At 50.7% G+C, this 13818-nt stretch overlaps 1 protein-coding gene across 2 annotated transcripts in view; it reads left to right on the top strand.

Annotated features, from left to right (window-relative positions):
* AHNAK (AHNAK nucleoprotein) overlaps positions 1–13818 on the top strand; it is a 102389-nt gene that overhangs the window by 47090 nt on the left and 41481 nt on the right. Inside the window, exon 5 of one of the 2 annotated variants that reach the window (XM_029956550.1) lies at positions 10301–10400. The exons of the other annotated variant lie outside the window; for it this stretch is intronic. Within the exon in view, the coding sequence (XP_029812410.1) occupies positions 10301–10400 (100 nt within the window). The remainder of the gene's footprint in view (positions 1–10300; positions 10401–13818) is intronic. 2 annotated transcript variants of the gene reach the window in all.

The following is a 13818-nucleotide window of genomic DNA, read 5'->3' on the forward strand; positions in this document are numbered from 1 at the left end:
AAAAAGAGGGCTGAGGCGCTTGGGTGGCTCTGTTGGTTGAGCCTCCGAGGCTCAGGTCGTGATCTCACGGTTCATGAGTCTGAGCCCCGCATGGGGCTCCTGATCGCTGCCGTCAGAGCGGAGCCCACTTCAGATCCTCTGTCCCTCTCTCTCTCTGCCCCTTCCCTGCTTGTACTCTGTCTAAAAAATAAATACACATTGGAAAAAAAAAGAGGGTTTTGGGGCCCCAGGGATGGGTCCCTTAAGATGTTTATTTTAGACAGATGGGGGGCCAGCTCCAGGCATTTTGGGGACAGGAGAGCCTTTGAGCAAAGCCTCACAGGCTGCAGAGGTGGTACCTGTCTTGTTTTCCCCACTGGGGCCCTGAGGGTTCAGCACCCCTACTCCTAGCGGGCATTTGACCCCTGGCTGTCTTGAGGTCTCCACTCTGGCCCAGCTTTTGACAACCTCCGGCCCTTTCGGCCAGTGCCCTGTGGCCTGGGCCCCGGGTCTTCACCTGAGGGCGTGGTTTCCCCCTGGGTGCATGGCGGCCATCCTGGCCTCTGGCCTCTGTGTCCAGTGGCCGGGGCGGTGGGGAGGGCTGGGATGAGGACAGGCAGCGTGGAATAATGCCCCAGCATTTTCTACTTGTAACAGTGGAAGTTCAGCTCGCAACTTGAATTTCAAGTGGGCCCTTCAGGCAGATTAGGGAGGTCAAGTGAGAGAATGGAGACAGCCATTGTGGATTGTCTAAATTCCTCGAAAATAAATTCTAGGAATTTAGCTGTGAGGAGGGAGGAGTGCCAAGGTGAGCACACTCCACTCAGGGCAGGGGGTAGAGCCGGTAATCCAGGAGGCCTGGCAGGAGGAGGTGGCTTTTTGCTCTTCTTTCTCTATTTGGATACCCTGGGTTTCCAAAAATCACTTCTATTTGAATCAGATCTAAGAGACAAATGAATACTTTTAGCCAAGGGCTTTTTGTGTTTTTTTTCTAATTATTTTTTTCACTGAGCTGCAGTCCCTCTTAGGGAAGAAAACTGCACCCTCCTAAATACTGCTTTTGGTCACTGCCCTTTGTTTGAAGTAATCATAGTCCCTAGAAATGGGAAATTACACATTACTGTTTATCAAAAGGAAATAAACACCTTGGATTACTAGGGTTTTTGCCCCTAGATAGCGGTCCCCGACTCAGCCAGCAGCCCGGTGACAAGCCTGCACAGCTCGTCCCGCGGACACGTTCGCTGTCGGCGTTTGACCATCGCTGCAGGGGAAACGTTGGATGCTGTGTGTCTGACGCAGCTTGCTGGCCATGTCCTTGTTACATCATCACGGAGGACCTTTGCTGGTTGCAGAAGCAAAGACAGGAAAAAACACGGGGGGCAGGGCGTGTCTCCTGCTTACTCTGTTCAGACACGGGTTGGACTCGTTCCGTGTTTATGGGTATCTGATTAGCTCTCACTAAATAAGAGTGAGATGTTGAATAGGAACAGTTTATTGAGACCGCCTGAGCCACACGCAGGTTCACGCAGGTAGGAAAAGCTCTTGGAGGTGGCTCAGAGCGCTGTGTCTGTCTCCTTTCTGTGTTCTGGCTCGGGGTTGCGGGGCGGGGGGGGGGGGCTCCCTCTGTGGTCTCCCAAGACCTCGCCTACTTTTCACTCTGGCCATTGTCAACCTCCACAGTGAGCCTCTGAGCCACACCCGGCTCTTTCCAGTGTTCTTTCACATTCCCGGCTGTCTCCAGCCCCCTGACTTTTAAGCAGGTTTCTCTTCCCCATCAGTTGGATTTCAGTTTAGGGGGCATTTCTTTTTGGGATTCTTTTTCCCTGCCCCCCAACCCCCATCCCCCACCTGTCAGTGCATTTATGGGCTCTCTAGCTTCCTGTTCTCAGCACTCTTCATACTAAGTTATCGGTGACGGGTTGCTTGTCTGTCTGCCTCCCCCATTAGACCATCACCTCTGTGAGGGAGGGGGGCAGCCGGCGGACAGCGCATGGCAGAAATTCATTAAGCACTTCGGTCACTTCGTACTCTTCGCTTAGCGACACGCGCTCCAGGGACCCTGCTGCCCATGCTTGTGTATTTCCCCCACCTCCGACCTCTCCAACCCGTCAGCCTCTACTTGGGTAACAAAAACAAACAAAGCGAAACCCAGAAAATCAACAACAAAAAAAACCACACCCCAGAACTGGTTCCCTAGTGAGCTGTTGCTAATAGGTCTTGCAAATCAGCTGCTCTCCTCCAGCTGGTGATGGATGAGTCTGATTTAACTTCAGTCAAGCAGCCCATCAGTCAGCAAACTTCAAAATCTAGGCCTTGCCAGTGTGTGGGTCTGCCTTGTTAGGGCGGAAAAGGAGCTAAAGGAAAAGCCTGGAGCCCCAGGAGGTCAGATGGTGGCCACAGAGGGCAGAGGGGGGTGCCGAATGGGGATGAGGCCTGCAGGGGTTTGGTGGGAGAGGAGGGATGGGGGGCTAAGGGGAGAGGGAGAGGTTCCAGATGGCCCCCACCAGAACTGCAGCGGAGAGCTGATGACTAAGAATTGAAAGGATGAGGGGGGGCTCCTGAAATCTGATCACTTTGCTCCAAAACTGGTGGCTGGCATCAGAAATATCACTCATTGCCTGAGTCTGGGAATTGTGACTTTTGATTCTTCTGTTCCCAAATGACTATTTTTTTTAATTTAATTAATTTATTTTTATAATATTTATTTTATTTTTGAGAGAGAGGGAACAGAGCAGGGGAGAGGCGGAGAGACATAGAGACACAGAATCCGAAGCAGGCTCCAGGCACTGAGCCATCAGCACAGAGCCCGATGTGGGGCTCAAAGCCACCAACTGTGAGATCACGACCTGAGCCAAGGTCGGAAGCTTAACCCACAGAGCCACCCAGGTGCCCCTGTTTTTATTAATTAAAAAAAAAGTCTTTCTGATGAGATTCTGGTTGCAGGCTCTGTTTTACTAGGAGAGATACAAAGAAAGCACCTTCTTCTGCACACACTCCCCCTCCTTCTTGCCCTGCCCTCCCTTCCTTCCCAGTGAGATTTTTGCCCGGAAAGCCCAGCCAGGATTTGGAGAGTTGTGTTTCCCACCTGAAGCAAGCTGGGGGTGCCCTTCTCCTTGTTGTGACAAGCCGTGTCACCCCCACCCCTCCGTGCTCCTCTGTGGGCCGGACAGACACAGTGGCAGCGGCCCCGTGGCCAGTGCCGACCTTTGCAGAATGAACAAAGCCCTTGTGTACTTTGCTGGGAAGCGCTTGGCCGTGGCGGCCAGGCATGTGAGCGCACGAGACCGTTCGAGGTGCCCCTGCACCCCGGGCTCACACGCAAGCCTTCCAGGGCCGCCTTCAAGGACAGCAGGGCCGGGGCGTGGTAAATGTGTTTACCTTCCCCAGGTTTGGGCAAAGTCCTTCTAGAAAGTGGATGTTGAGGGCGTCTGGGTGGCTCAGTCGGTTAAGCCTCCGGCTTCGGCTCAGGTCAGATCTCACGTTCGTGGGTTCGAGCCCCTCATCAGGCTCTGTGCTGACAGCTAGCTCAGAACCTGGAGCCTGCTTCTGGTTCTGTGTCTCCTTCTCTCTCTGCCCCTCCCCCTCTCATGCTCTGTCTCTCTCTGTATCAAAAATAAATAAAAAAATGTTAAAAAAAAAAAAAAGAAAGTGGATGTTGAGGCACTGAGATCAGAAAGCTCCTGGGGAAGCGGGTCTGCAGTTGTGTGTTTTCGTGCAGTGCGGCGTGTTTGAGCGATGCCCATCTGTCAAGGAAGAGATGCCAGCCTGACATGGGCTTGTCCTTTGGCAGCTGACCGGGTGCCGGCCCCTTACCCACAGGCAGCAGGGCCCTGGTGGGAGGGACTCCCCAGCGGAGGGAGAGATGATACGTGAATCGGTGGGTCAGGAACCCCCCCAGTTGTTAAAATGGAAAAAAAGGGCTCCTGGGTGGCTCAGTCTGTGAAGCATCCGACTTCAGCTCAGGTCATGATCTCATAGTTGGTGGGTTCGAGCCCCGCGTCGGGCTCTGTGGTGACAGCTCGAAGCCTGGAGCCTGCTTGGGATTCTGTGTTTCCCTGTCTCTCTACTCTCGCCAACTTGCAAGCCACGCCCTCTCTCAAAAATAAAGAAACATTAAAAAAAAAACTGTAAAGTGGAAAAGAAATGAGAGGGAAGGGGTTCTTTAGCCAGCCTGGGTTTCAGTATCCCCTACGGAGCAGTTTGAAACCCACTTGGATTTTACAAATCATCAGAGCTCTGCGAAGCTGCTCACCACGCCCTGGGTCGGGCTCTATGAGGGATTGCACGTAGGTCGGGGAGGAGCAGGTTGAAGCCTGACTTTGATCGTTAACAAAGCCAGTCTTCCACAGCAAACAGGAATCTCCCGGCCAATCAGATTATCTCAGCCTTCCAGGCCCCGTGTGAACTGACTGACAGAAGCTTGCTGGGTTGGGGTTCAGGCGGGACAGCCCAGCGCCTAGAAGGTATGATTTGAAGGCCTCAGGAAAGACCCACCCTGGCCTGAAATCTCCCCTCACTGGCTCATCCAGGATGTTTGCAATTTCACTATTCGTGAGTCATTCCTTTGTGTTTACCTTGGGCATTCTTGCCGTCCCTCTGAAATGCAAGTTGGTCTGGGGTACAGGATTCCCTTAACCTCCTCACCTTAAATCCTACAATAATCATCTCTTGAATAAACCACAACCTCAGTTCCACGTTTTCTCTTTCTAGTTTTACTGAGATATAATTGACGTATGACCTTGTATTCGTTTTAGGTGAGCCATACGATGCCTTGATATTTGTATACATTGCAAAGTGATCCCTAGAGTGAACTTAGTTCCACTTTCTAAATCTGAGGCCTGTCTCTCGAGTCACCTCAGCTACGCCGTTCCCTGTGCTGCTCAGCGTAGACAGGGGCAGAGCTGGAAGCCAGGTGGCCTGGTGAGGGGACCGAGGGGCAGAGGAAGGCAAAGACAGCAGGCTCTCACGGGGCTTCCTGGCCCCATAAGGGCTGCCGGCCGCTCTCTGGTTCCAGAGGGTGCACGAGGGGACATGTCCTCTCCACTTTGGGCCACGGTGGAGCCCTGTCAACCCTTCAGAGCTTCTTTTCTCGTCACTCTGGCTTCCTTCCACTCACTCTCTGTCCATCCGTCTCGCTGGCCGCCGTCCTAAGGGGCCCCATGCAGAATAGCGCCCCTCACTGGTAGCCCGGAGGAGCTACAAACTCCTGATCCAGACGGGAGCTGGGCCGCAGCCTTTCCTGTCTCCCCACCTGGGTCTCAGTCCCTCCACGAGGCCCGGGGAGGGGCCCCGCAGCGGCCCACCAGACACCCCACCTTGGGCCGCTGGCTGGAGGGCGTGGGGGGCGTTCAGTGGGGGCCCAGCTGGGCGCTGTGGGTCTGTCCGAGGGCCTGAAACCTTTCTCGCCTCTGCCTCTCTCCGTGGCCTGGAAGAGACGACAGGAGCCCATGTCCCTGCCACTCCCTCCCAGAGTCACGTCCCTCCCACAAAGCAGATCCGCCACAAACGCCACCGGAACACAAACTCCCTCAGGGCAGCCATTTTTAATATTTCCCCAGAGTCTAAAACAGTGTCCGGCTCACAGTAGGTGCTCAGTAAATATTTGCTGAATGGACATCCCTTTTGAAGTAATCGCAGCCAGTAAAATACTTTCAACCCCGATGAACATGCAAGTGGGCAGGAAGACGTTTTTAGGATGAACATTTCCAAAGATTTAATTTTTTTCTTTATTTTGCCGATCTCCCAACAAAAATTTAACTTAAAAAAATTTTTTTTTGAGAGAGAGAGAGTGCTCAGGCACACAAGAGTTTATGAGCAGGGGAGAGGGGCAGAGGGAGAGAGAAAATCCTAAGCAGGCTCTATACTAATCGCGGAGCCCGATGCAGGACTTGAGTCCATGAACTGTGAGATCATGACCTGAGCCAGAATTGGGAAGCAGACACTCAGCTGAGCCACCCAGGCGCCCCTAGCATTTTAATAGCTACTCAAAATTGCCCTCCCAGAAGGCTGTATCCACATACATTCCCATTCCATACCCTTATTGGTTTTTAATTTAATTTATTTGAGAGAGAGAGGTAGAGAGCAAGCAGGAAAGGGCAGAGAGAGAGGGAGACAGAATCTCAAGCAGGCTCCAAGCTGCCAGCACAGACCCTGACGTGGGGCTTGAACTCACAAACTATGCGATCATGACCTGAGCCGAAACCAAGAACTGGACGCTTCACCAACTGAGCCACTCAGCCACCACAATACCCTTATTGGTTTTTAGAGATCTCTTTCCTTTTTTCCCGATCTGTTGTCCAAAAACCATTGTCTCACTGTTAGAATAAAAATGTTCAGTTCAATCCTCGTGGCCAGGAAATTGTGAGTGATTCACTTTAGTAATATAACCGCATGTATAGTAATAATATAATTTAATTGCTGTGTATTCCGTTACTTAGTAACTATTTTACATGGAGTGAGTAATAATCAGGAACAGTTACGGATCAGTTTTTCTCACATATCCCACTATGACCTTTATTTATTTTTACTTTTAAAAAAGTTTTAGGGGTGCCTGGGTGGCTCAGTTGGTTAAGTCTTTGACTTCAGCTCAGGTCAGATCTCATGTTTGTGGGTTCGAGCCCTGCGTCAGGCTCTGTGCTGACAGCTAGCTCAGAGCCTGGAGCCTGCTTCTGGTTCTGTGTCTCCTTCTCTCTCTGCCCCTCCCCCTCTCAAGCTCTGTCTCTCTCTGTATCAAAAATAAATAAAGCACTAAAAAATTAAAAAAAAGTTTTAGGGGCGCCTGGGTGGCTCAGTCGGTTAAGTGTCCGACTTTGGCTCAGGTCATGATCTCATGGTCTGTGAGTTCAAGCCTCGCTTTGGGCTCTGTGCTGACAGCTGAGCCTGGACCTGCTTCAGATTCTGTGTCTCCCTCTCTCTCTCTGCCCCTCCTCTGCTAATGTTCTCTCTGTCTCTGTCTCAAAAATAAACATGAAAAAATTTATTTAGAAATTTTAAAAAATATTTATTTATTTATTTTGAGAGAGAGCGAGAGCAAGAGTGAGCACGTGTGAGTGGGGGAGGAGTAGAGAGGGAGGGAGAGAGTCCCAAGCAGGCTCCATGTTGTCAGCACAGAGCCTGAGGCGGGGCTCAATCCCATGAACTGGGAGATCACAATGAGCCAAAATAAAAAGTCAGACGCTTAACCGACTGAGCCATCCAGGCACCCCTGTCCACCATGACTTTTACATGTAAAACACAAGAATCTGGGGTCTTGGAGGGTGCAGGGGAATGACCTCTGCCTTCCCGGTCCCCTCCTGCCACACAGCGGCTGTGTCCCCGAATGACAAGTCAGATTGTCCAATCTCGACAGCAGTGCGTTCTCTGCTCCCCAGCCTCTGGGTTCCTCCTTTGATCAGTTCAGAACGCGTCAGCTGAAGTTGGTTTTGTCCTTTGCTTGACTTTGGGGCTTTCATCAGGGCTATCTTAGGGTATAGGCATGGAATAGACCCCACCTTAATCCTGTCCAGGCTCACACATCACCTAGGACGATGTTTTCCACAGAGAAGTGCATTTTAAAAGGAAGAAAAGCTGTAAGGACATTTGGGACTTTACATTGTTTAAATTTCATGTCTATTTCCCTCCATTACTCCCACCTGGACTCCATGTGTTCTTAGCTGTATTTTTATCAAACTCTGAATTCAGGAAAATATATAAATGGCGGCTGTAAAAGATTCTTCCCCCTGTAAGTTTTCTCTAGGCTTGGTTCTTTGTTACTAACAACATCGAGTTTAGAATCATTTAGTGGTTCCAGGGAGCCTGGGTGGCTCAGTCAGCTAAGCGTCTGATTTCGGCTCAGGTCATGATCTCATAGTTCATGGGTTCAAGCCCTAAGTTGGGCTCTATGCTGACAGCTCAGAGCCTGGAGCCTGCTTCGGTTTCTGTGTGTGTGTCTCTCTCTCTGCCCCTCCCCAGCTCATGCCCTGTCTGTCTGTCTGTCTCTCTCAAAAATAAACATTAAAAAAAAGAATCATTTAGTGACTTAGTATTAATCTCTGGTGACTGAGTTGACATCGGCCTCCAATGTGCCTGGATTGAATAATGGCTTCCTCCTCTGGTTTTTGTAGGATTTTAAGGGTTGTGACTTGTTTTTGATGGTTTCAGATTAATTTTGTATTTGTATCAGAAGGCTGTTTGCTTGAAAATTTGATTGTTTTATTTTCTAAAGTGAATTGGAACAGAATTCCTTTTCTACTCTTTTATCTAGTCGAGATAATCTTTATTTTGCTGGTTTTAGTAATATTACTCTGTTGTTTCTTTTTCTTAATATTTAATCATTTTTGAGAGGCAGAGAGAAAGAGAGAGACAGAGAGAGAGGAAGCATGAGTGCAGAAAGGACAGAGCAAGAGGGAGACAGAATTCGAAGCAGGCTCCAGGCTCTGAGCTGTCAGCACAGAGCCGGACACGGGGCTCGAACTCATGAACTGTGAGATCATGACCTGAGCTGAAGTCAGCTGCTTAACTGACTGAGCTCCCCAGGCGCCCCTGACTCTTCTGTACAAGTTTTGGCCACAAGGCACCCAGCAGGACACCGCTAGGTGATCTATATGTTTAGCTAAGAACCATACTTTTTTTAGGATAACTCCTTATTTTGGATATTCTAGTAACCTTGGCTTGAACATTTCCGCCTTTCATGTTTTCTAATCTGTGCTGCTGGACATGAGTGGATGGTTTTATGGTTTAGAGCGTGGGTTCATGAGCGAGGGAGCTTGCCTTGAGATCCCACCTCTGCCGCTTCCTAACTGTGTGATCTTGGGCAAGTTCCTCAGACTCTCTGAGCCCGTTTTCTCTTGTGTAGAACAAAGTAAGAGCAGCGACTGTCTCCACCACTGCCACAGGGGTTAACACACAAGTTCAAATAGTGGCTGGCACGGGATCAGTGCTGATGTGTTTGCCATTACTATTCAGGCCTTTCTGAAAGAAGAAAACATTCCTTTCTTCTGTGGTTATTTGGACTTCTTCTGAGTCTCATTTTATAATTGAAAACTGAACAAATTAAAATAGAAGAAAGAATCACTCCATGCTCAGTTACTCAACCAAACCCTATATGGAAAAGGCAAGACTGTTTCTCTAAAATAATTCACACCTGATTCATCTATTAGGATTTTTGAAAAATGTGTGGACTGAGAAGAATCAGTGTGATGGGGTTAATCTATGTGTAGTGTTTAGGTGTCTTGGAGCTTGTCATGCCATTGGTTGCTCTCATTCATCAGAAACGTTATTTCTTCCTTCCTTCTTTCTTCCTCCCTTCCTTTCTCCCTCCCTCCCTCCTTCCCTTCCTTCCTCTCTCTCTTCCTTCCCCTCTCTTTAAGCCACAAACATTTCCAGAGCATCTGGGACACTGTGCTAAAGCTCTACAAACAGGGACACAAAGACACATAATCCATGGTTCTAGCCCTTAGGAAAGTCTAGTGGGAAATCTTATTACTCACGGTGAGGAAAATTTTAAGTGCCCCCAACATCCCTCTGAAAGCGTGGGGCAGAGGAGATAAACCATCTGTGAGAAGGAAACGTGAATAAGAAAATTCACCAATTTGAACTTGAAGACTCATTCCACTCATCAAGCTCCAAGTTACTTTCTCCTGGGGGAAAGTAATTTCTCAAGTGATGTCCGGCTTGTGCACACTCATGGACAGGATACTCCGTTGAAGTTGCTGGTAGCGATCGTGTTCTCCATGAACTAGTTTCCACGTTGCTGTCAGATGGAATCCGGTGGCCAGATGGGCTTTCCTTCTTGATGGGACCCCTCTCCCCCCGCCAAGATGGTGGCTACCCAGCATTGGAGATCTCCCACTGGAAGTTTCCAGAAGCTCCTCCAGTGGACTTTTAGTCCACCAGTTGGGCCTCCTGGGCCATGGCATCCAACTCCGTGCCGGACAGAGAGAAATTGCTCTGGATGGTAACTCAACTGTCCTTTCTACATCTTCGCACGACAGAAGCTCATTTGCAGAGTTACACGGTGCCTTATCTCTCTCCTTCTGCCCCTGCAAAATCCTTGTGGACAGGGACTGCGTGTGCCGAACTGATGAACTTGAGATAGCATTGTCCCCTTTCTGTGAGATTCACTGGACTGTCACAGAAGGATGCTTTCAGTTTTTGCCAACTCCCTTCTTGAGATTCCGTTATCTTTCCGACAAGGAGAGCATCCAAGTGAGGGAGGAGGAGGCCGGGCTGGACGTGGTGGGGGGTAAAGCTGGGGCCTCTGGGATTTTCAGGCACCCACTGAGAAACGTTAATTGGTTGGATGAGCCGAAGAGTGACCTGTGATCATCCTTGTCCTTGTTAGAACACACCACAGCCTTCAGCGCCGGGATGCAAGGACCAGACTAAGCCCGAGGAAGCCGGCAGCCGAGCCGGGGCAGTTTCAATCTCCATCCCGAATGCAGGTGAGAGAAGGAGGGGGGCCTGAAAGAATGGCTGTGGGAAGGATACCCTCCACCCAGTGACAGGGTGCACGGAGTGCCCGCAGAGGACCCCGCCTTCCCGGCACAGAACTCTGTCCCTTCCCAGAGCCTTGAAATCCGAATCTTCCTCGCCCTCCAGCTTTTTGAAAAGCATGTGGAGGATGCACTTGCTACAAAAGAATCCTCAAGCCTTGCTTTTTTTTTTTTTTTTAAGTTAGTTTATGTACAGGGAGGGCTTTCTTTGAATAGAGGGCTGCTGGAGATTATTTGCATGCTTATAGGACAGTTTTTGGGGTGGGGACAGAAAGAGGGAGAGAGAATCCCAGGCAGGCTCCACACTGTCAGCTCAGAGGCCCACTCAGGGCTCGAACTCACAAACCATGAGATGGTGACCTGAGCTGAAATCAAGAGTCTGACGCTTAACCGGCTGAGCCACCCAGGTGCCCCCTATGGGACAGTGTCTATGAAATGAAGAGTTCAGGGTGGGATGGAAGCCAGAGATTTAGGATGAAAGGGTTAGTATCCAGGGCTAGTTGAAGATCAACCAGAGTTTAAGGGAAAACTATAAAGGAAATGTTTTCTCAGACCTCCTGGAGGGGAGACGCCCGCCCACCTGAAGGGCAAGAGGGAGGAAGCAGTAACCGCAGAGTCCAAGTCCCGGATCCTAGGGGACTAACCAAGTCCCGGATCTGGGCTGTTGGCTCAGTCCGGACCATCGCCATGATTTGGGCCTGCACAACAAGTAAACTTTTGTTTAAAATTTTTTAACATGTATTCATTTTTGAGAGACAGAGAAACAGAGCACGAGTGGGGGAGGAGCAGAGATAGAGGGAGACACAGAATCCGAAGCAGGCTCCAGGCTCTGAGCTAGCTGTCAGCACAGAGCCCGATGCAGGACTTGAACTCATGGGCTGTGAGGTCATGACCCGAGACGAAATTGGATGCCTGACCGACTGAGACACCCAGGTGCCCCAAAACTTTTTTTTAAAGTTGATTTACTTATGTTGAAAGACAGCAAGTGAGTGAGTGTGAACTGGGGAGAGGCGGGGGTGGGGTGGGGAAGGGAAGCCCAAGCACTGTCAGTGCAGAGCCCAGCGCAGGGCTCAAACCCAAGAATCGTGAGATCAAGACCTGAGCTGAAACCAAAAGCCTGAACCCCCAACCGACTGAGGCACCCAGGTGCCCCACATCTTGTCTTGATGTTTGTGTGGTTAGAGGGGACATCCCCCTCCCTTTCCAGGCCCTTTGGGGCACACTTCTCACCAGCTCGCAAATGGCAGAATTTCCCAGGACCTGACCTGGGGTCTTTATTTTCCTGACTCTAGACTCTGGGTCACCTCGTGGGGCCTGCTGATTCACGCCTGCCTTTCCGAGCGCCAGGCCTGACGTCTCAGATTGTCATTGCTCACTGTTGTCGCCTCCTCCTCACTGGTCTGTCTGTCGAAGATCCGTTCCTCCGTGGCTGGCGAGCGTCTTTCACGCCTGCAGAGCAAAGTGCTCCCAGGTCACCATGCGGGTCCCGGCCGCGGTGTGTTCACGATGCTCTAACACACACCTTCCACTTCCTGTTTTTTCTGTGCAGTTGAGTCACAAACCGAGGCCCACCCGAGCCTCCAAGTCTGGGCTCCGTGTCCCTTCTCTGTGTTCTCCCGTGGTGTCCGGGAGTCCCTGTTTCGGCTCCCGCCAGCCTTCTCATCCAGCGGGGACCTGGAGGGTCCCCCGCACAGTGCGCAGGCGCGTAAAAGAGACGATGGCAAAAGCTTCGGGCGGCTTCCCAGACACACGTGGCTGGAAAGTCCTCTCCGGCCGTTCCGGGAGCGAATTCTAGCTTCGCAAGGCGTTTGCCTTCCCCATGCTTACACGATGTACTTCATCGCCATTTATGACGCGTCTTGAGATCTAAAGGTGTTTGGGAGTTGACCCCTTTCCTCAAAGGACTTGTTAAACTCTGATGCATAGTATCTACTCAGTTCAAGGAGCATTTATTGAGAGTCGGCACTAAAGGAGGCAGAATGTAAGCAGCTGAGAACAGGGATTCAGATACAGTCTGTGCAGTTTAGAGGAACTTGCTGTGGCTTTTTGTCTTCACGCACCGTGGTCTAAACTCGAGGTGAGAGATGACAGTTATAGTCACTGGGGACATATCGACACCCCATGTCTCAGCCCTGATCGTGAGTTAAAAACCAACTTCCAGGGGCTCCTGGGTGGCTCAGTCCATTGAGCATCTGCCTCTTGACCTCAGCTCATGTCTTGATCTCAGGGTCGTGAGTTCAAGCCCCGAATAGGGTTCTATGTTAAGTGTGAAATTTACTTAAAAAAAAAAAACCAGGGGTGGTGATGGAAAGAAACCAACTTCTACGTCCTCCACCTTCGTGGACTTTGAGATAAGACTGCGCCGAGGTCTGGCCCAGCGGGGCTTTGAGCCGAGTCACATCACCCTGGTCACACAGTGTTCTAAATGCTCAACTGGAAGCCTGGGAAGTTGGCCACGGTGTCGCCGGTGTTACAGGTCCTGCTGTCTGGCACCGGGATCTGTGTGGCCCTGCTCTGGGACTGCACCGCTTGGGGTCGAATCCTGTTCCTGTCCAAACTCTGAGCTTGGGATCCCAGTGTCCTCATTGGTGACATCCTTGTGGGATGATTGGGCGACCCCTCTTCATGGTGGCCGCGTGGATTGAGCCCCTTAGTCCCTGTACGGTGCTGAGACACACAGGAAGGATGAGCTGTTTGCCATTATGTCCCTTCATCGGCCTCACCTGGGACTGGTCACCGTGGGCACCTGCTCTTGGTCAACAAAGCTGCCATCAGCTCTCCCCCAGCATTTGTGTGCCACACCGTCCCTGTCCCTTTGCTCACTCCGCTTCTCTGAGCATCTCCTTCCAGTCCTGTTCTCTTTTGTGTTGTCCTTTCTGCCTGCAATGAGCTTCTGTTTTGCACCTGTCCCTCCCGCGGTGCTCTCCCTCCCCCAGTTCCGAGGCCTCTGGGTGGAATAGAGGCGGGTGGTCCTGTGCCCACGGCGAATGTGCGACGACTCTAGGATGAGTTTTCGTTTGCCTTTGTGTTTGTAAATCTTACAGAGCCCTTGCCAGTGGGCCAGCCTGTGAAGTCGCCATCTATTTTTTAAAAGTTATAAAATATCCATAACATTCAGTTTACCATTTTAACCATTTCAGGTGTCTGGTTCAGTGGCATTAAGTACATTCACTGCAGCCCTCACCACTACTGTCTGTCTCCAGAACATTTCCATCTTCCCCAACAGGAACCCGCTAAACGTTCCCCCTCCCCCCAACCCCCCCCACCCCGTCCATGGCAACCACCATTTTCTTTTCCTTTCTTTTTTTCCTTTCCTTTCCTTTCCTTTCCTTTCCTTTCCTTTCCTTTCCTTTCCTTTCCTTTCCTT

The sequence above is a fragment of the Suricata suricatta genome, chromosome 11 (assembly GCF_006229205.1).
Source record: "Suricata suricatta isolate VVHF042 chromosome 11, meerkat_22Aug2017_6uvM2_HiC, whole genome shotgun sequence".
Taxonomy (NCBI): Eukaryota; Metazoa; Chordata; class Mammalia; order Carnivora; family Herpestidae; genus Suricata; species Suricata suricatta.